The sequence below is a fragment of the Macadamia integrifolia genome, chromosome 7 (assembly GCF_013358625.1).
Source record: "Macadamia integrifolia cultivar HAES 741 chromosome 7, SCU_Mint_v3, whole genome shotgun sequence".
Classification (NCBI taxonomy): Eukaryota; Viridiplantae; Streptophyta; class Magnoliopsida; order Proteales; family Proteaceae; genus Macadamia; species Macadamia integrifolia.
The window spans coordinates 4,268,503-4,286,272 of record NC_056563.1 but is presented as its reverse complement, the minus strand read 5'-3'; the positions used below and the strand labels follow the sequence as shown (position 1 = coordinate 4,286,272).

The 17,770-nt window shown below is 37.1% G+C and overlaps 2 protein-coding genes across 5 annotated transcripts in view; one reads left to right on the top strand and one right to left on the bottom strand.

Moving 5' to 3' along the window:
* LOC122083944 (nijmegen breakage syndrome 1 protein) overlaps positions 1 to 17,770 on the bottom strand; it is a 63,626-nt gene that overhangs the window by 38,235 nt on the left and 7,621 nt on the right. The window lies entirely within an intron of this gene.
* LOC122083945 (zinc finger BED domain-containing protein RICESLEEPER 2-like) lies at positions 6,869 to 10,274 on the top strand. Of its 2 annotated transcripts, none has more exons than XM_042651891.1 (5): positions 6,869 to 6,964; positions 9,104 to 9,314; positions 9,408 to 9,729; positions 9,853 to 9,997; positions 10,103 to 10,274. In XM_042651891.1, exons 2-4 carry the CDS (start codon positions 9,174 to 9,176, stop codon positions 9,987 to 9,989), a joined length of 600 nt encoding a protein of 199 aa, XP_042507825.1. In that variant the 5' UTR covers positions 6,869 to 6,964; positions 9,104 to 9,173; the 3' UTR covers positions 9,990 to 9,997; positions 10,103 to 10,274. The 2 variants fall into 2 exon arrangements, with proteins under 2 accessions (XP_042507825.1, XP_042507826.1); XM_042651892.1 differs by having other exon boundaries at positions 9,853 to 10,011.

Here is a 17,770-nt window from a genome sequence, read left to right as displayed (position 1 = left end):
AAACAGAAACTTAACAGAAAAAAAACGAAGTACAAACGGGTTCCTAACAGACTGCCCACTTTGGGCTTTTTAGCTGTTGCAAAATGTTCCATTTCAAAAATTTAATGCATAAATTGGTGTTTTCTCCATTTTACCCATTATCACACAAATGCAAACTTGCAATGCACATTGAAATGAGGACAAACTTGGAAAATGATATAGAAAAAAAGTAGGAAATGGAATTATAAATAATGACTTCTTTCAAACATGTGCTTTTCAAAATGGACAATCATTGTGGAACAGAGGGAGTAGTTACAGTATGCAGCAACATTTGGACTTAATATATGTAAGTAAAACTATAACTATAAATCCCCACCAAGCAATAGACCATTACTAGTCACGTTCCAAATCGTTTCCCACCACTCAAAAAATCTGGACAGCATTAAGATAAAGGAAATAGAGGGCGGGCCTCAGCGTAATGGTAAGGTTGCTCCATTGTGACCTAGTGGTCGCAGGTTCGAGTCGGGAAACAGCCTCCCTGCAAAGTGGGGGTAAGGCTGCATACATTATGACCCTCCCCAGACCCTGCAGTGGCGGGAGCCTCATGCAATGGATATGCCCTTTTTTTTTTTTTTTTTTTTTTTTTTGCAAAAAGATGAAGAAATTCTGAGGAACTGAAGTTGAACTGATACACTATAAGTTCAACATATAACCCTGCAGGTTATGAGGCCAATTTGTAACCCAACAAAAAGATTAGGGTTGATCATAGCCTGACAAGGGCAGAATTTTGATATACTATTATCAAAAAAGGTTTCAGATAATGCAGCAAAAGAAGGAAGATTAAAGAAATCAAAGGTGAAAGAACTCACGAGTATCTTTGAAAATTCAAAGAGAAAACAAGAAGAATATAATTGGCAGCATAAAATAGCATAATGCGGCAAAAGCTTGAGTACTGACAAGAACCAAAAGACTTCTCGCAGGAAACTGATTATCTTTCAATTAATGACCAAAAATCTGAAAAACAGTGGCTTCAAAAACATATATTCTATAGACTCTCACTACTCTATTATGGCTCTAATTAAAATTTAGCAACTCCCATAAGTACTTAATCCCTTTCTCAAAAAAATAAACATCATAACTTAAGAAATAAACCCTAAATAAGACTACTAATCAAATTAAACTACCCAAAACAAAAATCCAGTAACAGATAAGCACCCTACAAATAATTGGTCATAACATGGAATCATAAAGTTTTAGTCCATTCAAAAGGAAACGAAATACAGCACAAAAATCAGTTTTGAACTTTCAAGAATAGCACAAACAAAGACGACAGTAGTAACCCATATATGATCCAAAATTCAAAAAAGAAGTGGTCATGTTGTCCCATGGATACATGATCTACCAAGAGTGTTCAACTTTTAAGAAAATATATCATTGTTTAAGATCTAGCATCATGGACTGCCCTAGAAGCAATACTTTGAACATCCTCAAGCTTCTTTTGCAGCTTGAGAATTCCTTTCAGTACTTTCTCTATTAAGAGCCCATAAGGAAAACATAGAAAAATTCAACATGACCAAACGTCTAACAAGTAATTGATAATCTTTGAGCCCATAACATTCTAAAATCCCCATAACATTCTAAAATCCCCACGAATAGGGGGCCAAAGGAGATATTGGGCTGACAAAGAGAGAGATAGGGGAGTCATCCAAAATGCTAGGGAGGTCAAAGCAGGCATGAGAAGAGAGACAAGCACCCTATCAAGCTTGCAAGCCACCCGGTCAGGGCTGACACGGGCGGTTATGCCAGATTGCCAGGTGAGAATGGAGCCAAACCATCTGAGGTCATTCATATTGATGTCATCAATGCAATCATTGAAGGGGTCAACAAAAGAGGGATCAATGTGGGGCCCTCCAGATTTCTCATGGGCAGCTCGGACCAAATTGAAATCACCCCCAATGCCCCAAGGGGCTGAGGAGGCAGCAGGGGCAAAAATAGGAATGTCAGCCCAGAGAGTGAGCCTTTCGAAAGAGCGGTTGAGAGCATAGACCACAAAGAAAAAGGAGGGAGGGGATCCAGCTAGAAAGGAGAAGGAGAAGTGGATGACTTGGGGAGAGAAGCAATGGGAGAGACACGGAGGAGGAGAGGGTTCCAAAGGATCCAAATGCGACCATTGGGGGAATGGTCATAGTTAGAATAGAAGGACCAAGAGGGAGCTATAGAAGCAGCAATGGGGGGGGGGGGGGATTGGGCTCAAGGACTTTGGACAGGGTTCCAAAGGATCCAAATCCAACTTTGACAACCCTGGAAGATGATCATGAATGAAACAAACACAACCAAAAACACGACGAGGAAGAATAAACAAAGTTTCAGAAGGAAACAACAAAGAGTGAAGAATAGCACCCTATAACAATGAGGAAGGCATTCGATTAATAAGATAACAAGCAGTTAAAACTGCATTATACCAAAACTGTTTGGATACCCTCATTTCAAACAAACGAGACCAAGCAACCTCCATCAGATGTCTATTTTTTCTCTCAGCCACACCATTTTATTGGGTGTGTCTGAGCATCAAGATTGATGTATCATACCACAACCGGCCATAAACTGAGAGAAAGGAACATAAAAGTATTACTTAGCATTATCACTTCATAAAACCTTGATAGTTAAATTAAATTGATTCTGAATTTCAACACCACAAAAATAGAGAACAACCCAAAATGATTCTTCATTAAATAAATCCAAGTAACTCTGGAGTAATCATCAACAAAAGTGACAAAAATATCAAAAGCCAATTTGGAAGTAACGGGACAAGGACCCCATACATCCGAATGAACCAAAGAAAAAGGATGTGCAGGCTGTTTATTGACTCTAGGGGGATAGCTTATAAGATGAAGCTTCCTAAACTGACATGACTTACAATCTAAATTGGAAATAGAACAAAAACGAGAATCAAGCTTCTACAAACTTAGGCTGTGTTTGGTAACGTTCTATTGGAACATTTCTGGATTTTTTCGTTCTATTGGAACAAAAAAACGGAACAAAGCATTTGGTGAATCATTGAGGAGTTTCCCTTTTTTTTTTTTTAAACAAAAAGTGAAAAAAGAACAGTAGAAACTGGAATTAACAGAATGACAAATAGCTGTTCTGTCTTCCCAATTTCGTTACAAATAAAAAAAAAAAGAACTATTTGGGGGATTTTAGAGAAATCGTTCCAGATAAACTTGCCTTCCGCCTTAGCTCTTCATTTTTCACAATTTTGCGCACAAAGAGGAGAGAAAACCTGCATTTTGAAACCGTTTCAGAAACAGATTCACCAAACACCCTTTCTTCGTTTAAAAACGGTGTTTTGACACAGAAACTGAAATTTTCGTTTTTAACACGAAACATGATTTCTGGAATAGAAACGTTACCAAACGCAGCCTTAGTAGAGCCGAATGACCTAGTCGACAATGGATCTAATGGGAGCTGAGAATACTTGAGCATGCAACAAAAGAAGTGTCCTCAAGACGATAAGTCCCCCAACTCTATAACCTCTACCAATAGTCTTCTTCGTCGTAAGGTCCTAAAAAACATATGAATCAGGAGAAAAAATTACGGAACAATTGTAAGCTTGAGTAAACTTACTAACAAATAAAATATTACTTTGATAATTGAAGAATAGATAATAACGATAAAGAAGAGTGAAGACAAATATTTTCAGTGCCTTTAAAAACATACCCACTAGCCAACGTGTCAGTAGCAGAAGACTCTTTAAAAGAGGAAAAAATATACCGGACACACCAGACATGATCTGATGCTCCTAAATCAATCATCCAGAGTCGCGAGGATGAGGAAAAGCAAGCAGTAGGATTACCTATCTAGACAAAAGTAGTAGAGAAGGCCTGAGAAGACAAAGTTTGAAACTGAGTATATCGTGCAAATTCTTCATCTGTCATCTTGAGAATTTTACCTTTAGATTGTTTAGGCTGAGAAGACTCAGTAACTACTGTTGAATTAGCAAATTGCTTCTGAAGGGTTTGCCATGAAATTTTCAACAAAAGCATTGGATATGTCCTGATTTGCCACAATGGTGGCATGTTCGTGTTGCCCTTGAACCATCTGAAGTGTTAGAAGTACCAGAAGGTTGCTCCTTACCACCTCCACTGCCAGTATTACAGAGCCCACCTCGATTATTATTCTGAGACGCAAGAGCAGAGCTATCTGCTAGTGTAGGTGCAAGATCATAAGAATTCTCTCGAGCTACCCGTAAGACTCGAGAAAAAGTGTTTGCAAGAGATGCCGCATTGTTACCTCCAAGGAACTGAGACCTGATAGCATCATATTCTAGCTCAAGACAACCTAAAAAGCCCATAATTGCGAGTTGCTTTCGCTAGTTCTATATCTTCTTGATATTACTATAAATAGGAAGTGGAGAGTTCAACTCATCATACATCTTTTTGAAATCAGCAAAATATTGAGTCAAAGGTCGATCCTTCCGATCAACCCTATAAAAATCCTAAGATAGCTCATAAATGCGAGCAAGGTTGTCCTGCCCAGAATACAAAACATTCAATTAATCCCACAACTCCTTCACAATATCGATGTGAATAACAAGATCGAAATAGAGTTATCCATCAAGTTCAATAGCGGTCCCAAAATATGTGCATCAACAATATCCCATGAAGTATTAGTAGCAGACTTCACCTTTGTAAGATGATCCCGCTGGGTCACGACCAGTCAAAACCAACTGCACAATATTCTTCCATTGCTGAAAATTCACAACTTCTGCAAGCTTCTTCTCTGTGATTCTGTGAGAGGATGAAGATACTGTTGGGAAAATCCCTCCTCCATACTCATGTTTTGGTGATAACAAACAAAGAGTGCAGCTGCTAACCTTCTCGACAGCATACTAAATGAATCGTGAGACGAAGAACATCAAAGAAGAACACCAAGACCAAATCAGCAATTGAACAATCAATACGTTGAAAATATCTCAAGAATGAAGATCGATTGACGCATTGGAACAGTCTCAAGTATCAAGAAAAGAAAGAAGACATGAAGAATACAATGGGGATACAATTGTAAACACGCACACACTTGCATACGCATTACAATGTGCATTTAGAAGACCTTAGGCAAATGACCAAAATGCACCCAAAATGTTCCCAAAAGAATGGAAAAAGGCAGACCAAGAAACATAGTCAAAACAGCCTCAAGAACCAATCCGGATTCACTTTCAGTGTAATCCGGATCAGGAGTCCCAATCCAGATTGGGAATCCGGATTGCACTGTCTGTCAGAAACTGACACACAGAGGTAGGGGTGTCAATTCGTGGACCGACCCGACAGAACCGACCGTTTAAAGCCTGGCCCGACCCGGCCCGTTTATTAAACGTGTCGGGCTTGAGCCCGGCCCTTTTATAAACGGTCGGTCTTAGTCCTGATACTTGGACCGTCGGGCACCCGACCGAGACCGACCAATTAAGACCCGACCGAGACCGGTCTAGTTTGCACCGGACTGGCCCGGCCCGGTTGTAAGATTACTATTCTACCCCCATATGAAAGAGTTAAAAAGAAAAAAACCAAAAACCCTAGTGTTAAGTATTAACCTTCTCTTCTCTTCTCTTCGTTTAACGGAAAGGAAGTGCCGCGGCCGCCGCTGTGCTCTGCGAGTCTGGGTCGAGCGTCGTCGTCGTCGTCGGCTGCTGTGTTGTGCTGTGCTCTGCGAGTCTGCGAGTCTGGGTCGAGCTGCTGTGCTGTGCTCTCCTTCAAAGAGGCTACTTCGTCCACGCCACTGCTCGAGATCCAGGTTGGCTCTCTCTCTCTCTCTCTCTCTCTCTCTCTCATGTATCTAGTTTTCTTTGTTTCAATTTTCTCCTTTTCCTTCTACCGTTCTATACAGTGATCAGTGGTCACCGTGGAAAGATTGGACTTTAACAACAGCTGCTCCCTTCAATCACTTTCTAACCAAACACACGTACACATTTCAGTACAAGAGGCCCTGATGGTGTTAGATATCTGAGGAAGCTAGTATTGGTAACTTTTCTTTTGTTCCTAATATTTTATCTTGTTTTGTTACTCCTAGTATACATGCTAAACTGATAAGAACATTGATAATAACACAGCCAACCCCTTAGCATTCGTGTATTTATTTATTTGTGTACTTCTGGATGGATCCAGATTGAGAGAAATGATCTTTTTTGATATCCACTTTATCTCACATTTTCCAGCTCTGGGGGATGATGAACCAGAGCCTTAACAGTGTACGCATTGTTATCCTTAGCCATCTTGATATAGTCCAATCATTTGGTCATATTCTTTATTGTATGCTGTCAAGTAGTTGAGCACTTCATCTAGTTGATGTCTTCAAGAGTTGCATGTTTTTAAAGAACACCCAGGGTAATGTTAAACTGCTCAGTAAAGGCTGGAAAGATGTCGTGATTGAGTGTAATTTTGGTCTTAAGAGAACATGTGATGGTTGTGTTTCCATATGGCTCCTCTAAGATTTTTTTTATTTTTTTGGCTCTTATAAATTTTTAAATCACCTTCTTTTCCTTTTTCCTTGCAACATATCTTTAATCCAATTAAAGATGTTGACAATGACTTACAATTTCACTTTGCCTGTTTTTTTTAATCAGTTTTTCTTCATCTTCTCGGGTTTCAACCATTATATCATTGCTTCAATTAGAATGTTAGGTAAGGAGAATGTTTGTCTTTATGCCATATATTAATGGTCACAATCATCCAATTTTGTTGTATCTTGAATTTGGAAAACTTGTACATGCCTTCTAATGGTGTTGTTCTTATGCTTGCATGGTTTTGCTTGTCTGGGTATTTTGTTTATACACTGTAGACTATGCTTATAAAGAAAAAATCAACTCTTATCAACCATATATACACACACTAGAATATTTATATCCAAACATCTCTTGGAGATAGCTTTCTCAAAAGTTTAATGTGACTAAGAGGGTATTTAACCTTAAAGGTGTCTGTGTTTGATTGAAGGATGATTGGAGCATCAACCATTGAAAAGGATCCAGATCCGAGATCCTCCTTGAGACTTGGGAGGAACAGAAAATTAGAAGGATAGAAGGGTAGGGGTGATCAGTTGGGAATAGATGCATTAACTGTTTGGTTGTGTAGTGTATGCTATCGCCTTCTATGTCTATCTTTCTCCTCCCAAAATAGGGGGCATATATGTCATTTCACAAGAGGGAGGAGAGAGATCCGTAGAGGGAGATGCAACTCATTCCACTCAAGGCCTGATGAATCCATTACCTGAAATTTTATTTATGCTTTTCTTTGTTCATGACAAGAATCCATTACCTGAAATTTTATTTATGCTTTTCTTTGAGTTACTAACCGTTTCTTTGACATTATTTGCTCCACTTGATGTGTATGAAATTTTATTTACTGATAATTCATGTAGAAAGCATGTTTCACTGATTGCATAATAATAGGCATTTCGATTGTAAATATATCCATGCCTTAGATTATGATATCTATTGCCTAAATGAGTTGAAACGATGCAAGACCTTAAATTAGTGGGGATTTATTTTTTACTGAATAAATGTTAAGTCTTATTAACATGAATTTGAACAATATTGTTTTTATTTTGAGGAAGATTCAATTTATATTTATTATTTTGCATTCTATTGTTGTTTTATTCAGTTGAATTGCATAATGTCAAATCAAAAAGATCAAGAAGTTCAGATGTCTGTTAATGAAGTAAACAGAGGGAATGGTTTTAGTCCGTCTAGTTCAAGAACTGCATTTGATCATAATACTGGGCCAGTTGTTTCATCTGCTACAGTCAGTACTTTACCAAGAAATAGGAAAAAAACTTCCATAGTTTGGAAAGAGTTTATTAATATTCCTAAAGACAAAAATCCCGATGGAAGACAGAGAGCAAAATGCAAGGCTTGTGGGAATATATATCTGGCTGACTCATCTATCAATGGCACTGGTAGTTTGAGGAGACATCTTAAGTCTTGCCTCAAGCGTAAAAATAATGATGTTGCTCAAATGTTATTGGGTGGAGGTGATGGGAATGTGGCACTGAAAACTAAGAGGATTGACGCAGATGTAGTTCGAGATATGATTACCACACTTATTGTCAGACATGAGTTGCCCTTGGTATTCGTCGAGTATGAAGAGTTTAGGGCTTTGATTTCTTATCTTTACCCACAATTTAGTCCTATTAGTAGGAATACCCAAATGGCTGATATTTTGAAGTTGCATACTAGAGAAAGCAAGAGGATAAAGGATTTTTTGAGTTCCTTCAATGGTAGAATGTCATTGACTACTGATTTGTGGACTTCTGTAACCACTGACTCCTATATTTCTCTCACTTGTCATTATATTGACACAGAATGGGTACTACATAAAAAATTATTGAAATTTTGCATTATGCCACCCCCACACACAGGAGCTAATATATGTGAAATTGCTTCAAATATGTTGTTGGATTGGGGCATAGAGAAGAAATTGTTCTCTATTACATTAGATAATGCCGGTGCTAACCTTTGTTTTATTGAGCACTTGAAAAAAAGTTTGGTATTAAAGAAGGCATTGTTGTGTAGTGGTGAGTTTTTTCACAACAGATGTTGTGCTCATATATCGAACCTAATTGTACAAGATGGTTTGAAGTGCATTGATGAATCTGTACATTTTGTTCGATCGAGTGTAGCATATGTGAAGGCATCTCAAGCAAGGAAAGTAAAGTTTCTTGAATGCTGCAAACAATTGGATATACCAAGTCAGAAAGGGTTGCATGGGGATGTTTCCACAAGGTGGAACTCGACTTATCACATGCTTGATTCTGCCATTGTCTATCAGACTGCATTTCAACAACTAGAGTTGGTGGATAAAAATTTTAAAGTGTGTCCAAGCAATGAGGATTGGAAAAAGATTGAACACTTATGTTCCTTTTTGAAGCCTTTTAATGACATTACTGAATTATTGTCTGGGTCAAAGTACCCAACAGCAAATTTGTATTTTCATAATGTATGGAAAATACATTTGTCTTTGTTGAAAACGATAAATCAGGGAGAAGACTATGTGAAAAAGATGGCACAAGAAATGAAAAAGAAGTTTGATAAGTATTGGGACTCATATAACATCATTTTAGCTATTGCTGTTGTATTTGATCCTCGTTACAAGCTAATCTTTGTTAGGTATGCTTTTGATAAGATATACAGTTTGGATTCAACAGCAATGGAAAAGTTTAATCTTGTGAAATCGACCTTAGCACGACTCTTTGAAGAGTACTGGTGCATGGAGATAACTGAGGAAGAGAGGGGATTTCAATCACATGCTATTGAGGACAATACAGTTGGAGATGTTTTAGATTGGGAGGTATAAATCATTATGTTTTTTTTTTTGGTTGTTTAAAACATATATTTTAATTCAATATATTACATTATTCATTTTGATTATTTTGTTTTGTAGGAGCTATCTATGTATGAGAGTTCTACTACTACTGTAATACAAGATAAATCCGAATTAGATTTATATCTAGAAGAGCCAAGGATTAAAGATCCGATCAAGCATTATGATGTATTGGCCTTTTGGAAGTTACAAGGATCAAAGTATTGTGATCTTTCTCGGATGGCACGGGATGTGTTGGCTATTCTGGTATCAACTGTTGCTTCTGAATCAGCTTTTAGTGCTGGAGGTAGAGTTATTGACAAATACAGAAGTAAGCTATTGCCTACAAATGCTGAAGCGTTGATTTGCCTTCGAGATTGGATGTTCGGAGTAAACTTTAGAGGTAATTTCAAACTATGTAAATATACATTTTTCATCCGTTAAACAAATGTTGCTTCGTCGCATTTTTTTTGTCATAATCTTGATATCTTACATGTCCTCTTCTTCATTTTGTACACTTTTAAAGCTGAACCGGTTGATGATGCCAGTGATTTGGCTAATGCTTTGGGGAATGTGTTATCTTTGGATGTGAGTGGTGATACTAATATTACAGTAGAACCTACACAAAGATCTTCTAATGCCTCTACTGCAGCTAATGTTTAGTCTGTTAGGTGAAATTCCATGGGTAATATCATTCTTGTTATTTGATTATGACATATTCGCTATCTTTTATCTTTACATTTACTAATGTTTATGTTTCATCTATTTTCTATTAGGTGGGATTGATGTTGAAGCACTCCAGATTGGACGAAATCAGGATAATTTTGAGTCATGTAACTAAATATTTAACTTTGGGGATGTTTGGATACGAATTTAAGATTTTTTGTGATATTTCTAAATATGTTAATTGTGGGATGCTTGGATAAGAATTTAGGACTTTTTATGATTCTAAATATTTTAATTATGAGATGCTTGGACAAGGATTTAGTACTTTTTATGATTCTAAATATTTTAATTGTGGGATGCTTGGACAGGATAAGGATTTAGGATTTTTTATGATGTTCGTAAATAATTTAATTATGAGGATGTTGGATCAATGCTTTGGATTTTTTGTGATGTTTTTAAATATGTGACTTGGAAGAGAGTAGATTCCTCTAAATATGTTAATTGTGGGATGCTTGGATAAGGATTTAGGACTTTTTATGATTCTAAATATTTTAATTATGAGATGCTTGGACAAGGATTTAGGACTTTTTATGATTCTAAATATTTTAATTGTGGGATGCTTGGACAGGATAAGGATTTAGGATTTTTTATGATGTTTCTAAATAGTTTAATTATGAGGATGTTGGATCAATGCTTTGGATTTTTTGTGATGTTTTTAAATATGTGACTTGGAAGAGAGTAGATTCATCTCTATTTAAAGAAGTAATAGTGTAATACAATTAAACTCAACAATTAAAGAAGGCCCGTTTAAAAACCGGTTACGCCCGTTTAACATTAAACATGTCCGTGGCCCGGTTAAGGCCTGACTAAAACCCGATTAAGGCTCGATTTTAGTGGACCGATTATAGCCCGAGACCGACCGACCGAATATAAAGTGTACCATGCCCTCACTAACTAAGCCCGATTAGTTAAATGGGCGGACACGGTGCAACCTTTAAAAGTCTTCAAGCCCGATTAAGCCCAACCGAAACCGGACCGGCCCGACCGATTGACACCCCTACACAGAGGCATCCAAATTAATCCGGATTGAAAATTCTCCAATCCGGATCATGACAAAACTCAATCTCTCAACGGTCATATAACGGCTATATTGAATCCGGATCAAGGATCCAGATCAGGATCCGGATCCTCAGAGAAAAATAGATCCGTTGGAGGAGTTTCTTGTCCTCTTCTCAGTCATTCTTTTGGCTATAAATACCCTCTTAGGCACGGATTTAGACACCTCTTCACACAGCCATCTGAGCTATAAGCAATCATTATTACTTTAAAAGAAAGAGAGATTGAGAAGAGATAATAGCTTCAAACATTCAAGTCATTGAGAAGCTTCAAAGTGCAACCAAGCTCATTCATTGCATTCATCCACTTGCACACTTACACAAGAGTTTTTATTCTATATGGGTAACATTGTTCAACTCTTGTAATTTACATTTTCATTTACTTTTCTACTTTCAGTTATCTTGCCGGTACTCAAGAGTGTATTGAGTTACTCTTGCTTGGACTCAAGAGTGGGTTACACTTGACTCGGAACTAAGACGTTGTAAAGGCTTGTTTCTTACCTGGTAAAAGAAACAACTAGTGGAAATCTCTCAAGGGGTTTTGAAAGGAATAGATGTAGACTTAGTTAGAAGTCGACTACTATAAAAATCCTCGTGTCTTGACTTTTGATTTCATACATTAATTCCGCATTTTGTCTAAATTAGAATAAATCAAAAAATTGTCAAGTACTCTCGAGAAAAACCTATTCACCCCCCCTGTAGGTGTTTTTAACAATTGGTATCAGAGCGGGAGCTCAAAACTGAGACTTAATTTTCTCAAAACCGAGTTAAAGATCCATGGCATCTCAACACCAACAAATTGAAGGTCTTAACATATGAAGACCTCCATATTTTAATGGTGAAGGTTTTGCCTACTGGAAAAATCAATTCACAAACTTTGTTTGTTCCCATAGCTTGGATGTATGGGAGCTATTTGAGGAAGGGTCATACAAAGTCTATAAGAAAGTAGGAGATGAACTTGTAGAAAAAGGAAAGAAAGAATGGATAGCTGAAGAAAAAATTAAAATTCACTATAATTTCAAAGCTATTACATTCCTTTAATATGCACTAAGTGAGCAGGAATTTAATAGAACTTCAATGTGTAGGTCAGCCAAAGAAATGTGGGAGAAACTTATCGTGACTTACGAAGGAACTTCGAAAGTCAAGAAAGTAAACATTGGCCGACTCAGACATGAGTACGAAAGCTTTAGAATGCATAAGAATGAATCTATCTTTGTTATGTTTTTTCGTTTTACTAACATTGTGAACAAGTTGAAAGCCTTGAACAAAGATTACACTCAAGAGGAGAAAGTAATGAAGGTGCTACACACATTGCCCAAGAAGAAATGGAGGCCAATGGTGACAGCCATCCAAAACACTCAAGATCTAGAAAACTTAAGCCTAGATGAACTCATGGGGATGCTACAAACTCATGAAGTAGAACTTCAAGACGATGACTTGGAAGAACAAGAAGAAACAAGAAAGAAAGTAATAGCTCATAAAATGACACACGAGTGATGAGTCAGATAAAGAGGAAAGTGAAGACGAACAAATACTACTCCTATCTCGTCACTTCCACAAGTTCCTAAAATCGAAGAAAGGAAGAAAACTCATCAAAGGACAACCCTCTAGAGATAACAAACGTAAGAACTACTCCAATCAAAAATCTAATGAAGTAATTTGCTATGAATGTAGAAAGCCAGGTCACATCAAACCCGATTGTCCAAATCTCTCAAATGAAGGAAAGAAAAAGAAGGCCTACAAAGCCAAAGAAACTTGGGATGACTCATCCGACAGTAGTGATAAAGAATCGGGTGATGAACATACTTATCTAGCCTTAATGGCTGCATCCGATCAAGAAGAAGATAAGGTAAACTCGACAAACTTTGATAGTGCGAATTCCATTTGTGAAGAAAATATTGAATTTGATGAATTGTATCATTGTATGATGCTTTTCAAGAATTATACGAAAATAGCAAAAAGATAGTGAAAGAGAAGAAGGCATTAGGAAAGCAAATAGATAATCTCCAATTTACATTAAATGAACTCACCACTTATGTGAGAGAACAAGAAAATGAAATTAAAGGTCACTTGGAGACTTGAAAAATTACAAAAAGAAAACAAAGATCTCTCAAAAGGAAATGCCAAATTAACCTCAGCCCTAAAAACCTTTACTAAAGGTCAAAGGAACCTTGACACCCAATTGGGAACACCTCGAAGAGATGTTCACAACAAGGAAGGCCTTGGATACAAAGGATCCACCTCTAAATCCAAGGAAAAAGAAAAAACCAATCCACCTCTGAAGAAACCTCAAACCAATCATGCATATCCATATGCCAGAAAATATACTCATGATCCACAACGACCGCAAAGGTTCTCAAAACCTCAAGGTCAACAGTGGAACCAATGGAATAGATACAATAGACCTCAAACATACAAATCAAATGATTATTACAATAATAGGTTCTATAAACCTCAACCACCAAGAAGTAACACTAGAGCACCACACTATTTAAAAAATTCACAATCCTATAGCAACGATACCCAAAACAAAACAAGGACTATATGGGTACCAAAAGGATTTTTTGACTCTAACTTCAATGGACCCAATTGGGGACCAATGCATTATTGATTGTGTTTTTGATAGATATGCTTGAAGAGCAAAAAGGATCTTGAATGGTATATTGACAATGGTTGCTCCAAGCATATGACCGGAAACTCCAACTTATTCTCAAAAATCAAAAGACATGATGGAGGATGGGTGACTTTTGGAGACAAAGGCAAAGGAAAAATCATTGGCAAGGGCTCTATCAACATAGGAGGTACCACTATATCTAATGTATACTTAGTTGATGGTCCTGCTTACAACTTAATAAGTGTAAGTCAATTATGCAAAAATGGATATATAATAGAATTTAATGCTTCTCAATGCTTAGTGAAAAATGATAAACTTGATGTTGTCTTGAATGGCATTAAAAGAAATAACATCTACACTTGTGTGTTTGATAACGCTAGTAGTATATGCCTTGTATCAAAATATGAAGACTGTCAACTTTGGCATAGAAAACTAGGCCATTGTCAACACAAAAACTCTTAGACAAATTGCTTCTAAAAATCTAGTAAGAAATATGCCTAAACTAAATTTTGAAAACAAATTGTTTTGTGATGCATGTCAAAAGGGTAAACAAGTAAAAGCCTCACATAAGTCTAAAACAGTAGTATCAACCTCAAGACCTCTTCAACTACTCCACATAGATTTATTTGGGCCAATCTCAACCTCTAGTCTAGGTGGAAAACAATATACTCTAGTAGTAATAGATGATTACTCTAGATACACCTGGACTCTATTCATTAAACATAAAGATAATGCTTTTGGTGAGTTTCTCTCTAAGAAAAAGGATTCAAAACCAAAAGGGTTGTCTAATCACCAATATTAGAACCAATCATAGTGGAGAATTTGATAATCTACCACAATTTGGTAAACTCTGTGAAGAACATGGAATAACTCATAAGTTCTCACCTCCTACAACTCCTCAATCAAATGGAGTTGTAGAAAGAAAGAATAGATCAATACAAGAATCCGCAAGAACCATGATCCAGGAGTATTCACTTCCAAAATATTTTTGGGTTGAAGCCGTTAATACGGCATGCTATGTCCTCAATAGAGTAATAATAAGAAAAATACTAAATAAGACTCCATATGAACTATTTTGACAAAACACCTAAGGTTGACTATTTCAAAGTATTTGGATGTAAATGCTACATCTTAAACACTAAAGATGAAGGCATCTTCCTTGGCTACTCAAAAAATAGTAGAGCTTACAGGGTGTTCAACAAAAGAACACTTGTAGTAGAAGAATCAATAAATGTAAAATTTGATGAATCTCTACCAAACACAATATACAAGCAACCTTCAAATAAAGATGAAGATGAAGTACAAGAAATAAGAAAGAAAATTGAAAGCATATCAACACAAGAAACATTAGAAGAAGAAAACAATGAGTTACCCAAAGAAGTCAAAACAATTAAGGATCACCCTATCGAACAAGTCATAGGTGATTTAAACAAAGGGGTACAAACAAGATCAAGAAATCAACATCCTAGTAATAGTGCATTCATATCAACTATTGAACCTAAAAATATCCAAGAAGAACTAACGGATAATGATTGGATTATTGCTATGCAAGATTTGAAAGAAATAATGTATGGGACTTAGTTCCCAAACCAAAAGACAAGACAATCATTGGAGCAAAATGGGTATTCCGAAACAAATTAGATGAAAAAGGAGAAATCACTCGAAACAAAGCTAGACTTGTAGCAAAAGGATACAATCAAGAAGAAGGAATTGATTTTGATGAAACATATGCTCCGGTCGCAAGACTAGAATCCATAAGAATGTTGCTTGCTTTTGCTTGTCATAAAAATTTCAAACTGTATCAAATGGATGTCAAAAGTGCATTCTTAAATGGTGTCATTAGTGAAGAAGTATATATAGCACAACCTCCAGGATTTGAAAATCCAAAACTTCCCAATCATGTAGATAAGCTTAAGAAAGCTTTATATGGCCTCAAGCAAGCTCCAAGAGCTTGGTATGAAAGGTTGAGTAAGTTCTTACTCAATAACAGCTACACCATGGGAAAAGTGGATACCACATTATTCATAAAGCACTAAAACAAAAACATGATTATTGTCCAAATATATGTGGATGATATTATTTTTTGTTCCACTAATGAAGCAATGTGTGATGAATTTAGCAAATGTACGAGTAAAGAATTTGAAATGAGTATGATGGGTGAATTAACCTTTTTCCTAGACTTTCAAATCAAACAAAATGAAAATGGAATCTTTATATGTCAAACAAAATACATAAGATATCTCCTAAAGAAATTTGACTAAGAAAGTCAAAAATCCTCTCCTACACTGAGCACCTCATTATCACTATCTAAGGATGAAGACAGTCCTTTAGTCGATGCTACACACTATCGGGGCATGATTGGAAGTCCTCTCTATTTGACTGCAAGTCGCCCGGATATTATGTTTAGTGTATGTGCTTGTGCACGATACCAAGCCAATCCTAAGAAATCCCATTTGAGTGTCGTAAAACGCATTTTCAAATATCTAAAAGGCACATCAAACTTAGGATTATGATATCCTATGGATAATAAATTCCATATCATCAGCTACTCTGATGCCGACTTTGCTGGTTGTCACATTGACCGAAAGAGCACCAGTGGAACTTGTCACTTCCTAGGATCATGCCTGATCTCATGGTTTAGTAAGAAACAGAACTCAATTGCCTTATCAACCACTGAAGCTGAACACATTACGGAAGCATGATGTTGTGCACAAATTCTGTGGATGAGACAAACCTTGGACTATGGAACTCACCTCAACTCATCCCCTATCTTCTGTTACAGTACAAGTGCCATCAACCGAAGTAAGAATCCAATCTTACATTCTCGTTCCAAACACAATGATGTGCGCTATCACTTCCTTAGGGACAATGTCCAAAAAGGAGAAGTGTCGCTTGAGCATATTGACACAACCAAACAAGTGGCAGATATTCTTCCAAAGCCACTAAGTGAACAAAGGTTTTGTGAGTTACGGGGAGAACTCAATGTCATAGACCCATTTGAATAGGTTTATAGGGAGAAAATGACCCAAGCCACCAAAAACTCAAAATTTCGATAAAAATTGAAAATAGGGCTAATCCGGATCTCCGAATCAGAGGATCTGCCCAAGAGTGAATAAAAACCCTATTTCGGGCTCATTTTGTTTTACTCCTATTCCTCTTCTCCCTCCGTTTCTTTCTTTCCAAAACCCTAGTAGCCTCATTTCGACCATAACCCTTCCTATTCCCCTCAAAAATATCACTCCACTATGCATCCTAGTGAAGAGTTCATCACTCTCTTGCCATTTTCCTCTCACCTCTTTTCCCCATGGCTGACAGACAATACAAAAGGAAAGGGAAAGCCACTTCTTCCCATGCTCAAGATGAACCAATAGTTCCTCGAAGACCTCGTACGTCTCCACAATTTGTGAGTGAACAAGCACGAGCAAATTGGGAAATCTTTCTCAAAAGAAAGATTGAACTTGGAAGAGAGGTAAATCTGTCATCCTTTGCTAACTATGGTTTGCCTGCTAGTCTGTCTATACTTGGTTGGGACAACCTTTTCACTCTTCCCTATCCATGTTTTCCTCGTCTAGTCCGAGAGTTTTATTGAACCTCACCTACACTGGAGCGGCTGAGGAGCTTACCATTCATTCCTTAGTAAATAGAATACCCATACACTTCAATGTAGCTGAATTAGCACAAATCTTGGGTATCAGTAACTGTGGTCCCTGTCGATACTGGAAACCCAAGGACCACTTTATTCCTCTCATTGCTCCCTTGACTAAAGATCAAATTTACCAAGGTATTGTTGAACCAGCTAGATACACTACTATTCTGAAACCTCAGACTAAGGATCTTGTTCCCCATAGCTCAAGCCATAAACTGGATAATTGGTGACAATATCATTCCTAAGGGAGGCTATAGGGAAGCTATTATGTCTACCTCAGCATATCTGATTTATTGCATTCTACAATGCTATGAAACAAATCTTCCTTACATGCTCATGGGTCATATGATCACTATCATTCCCTAGAATAAAATGCGATTTCCATATGGTCGTCTTCTTGGGA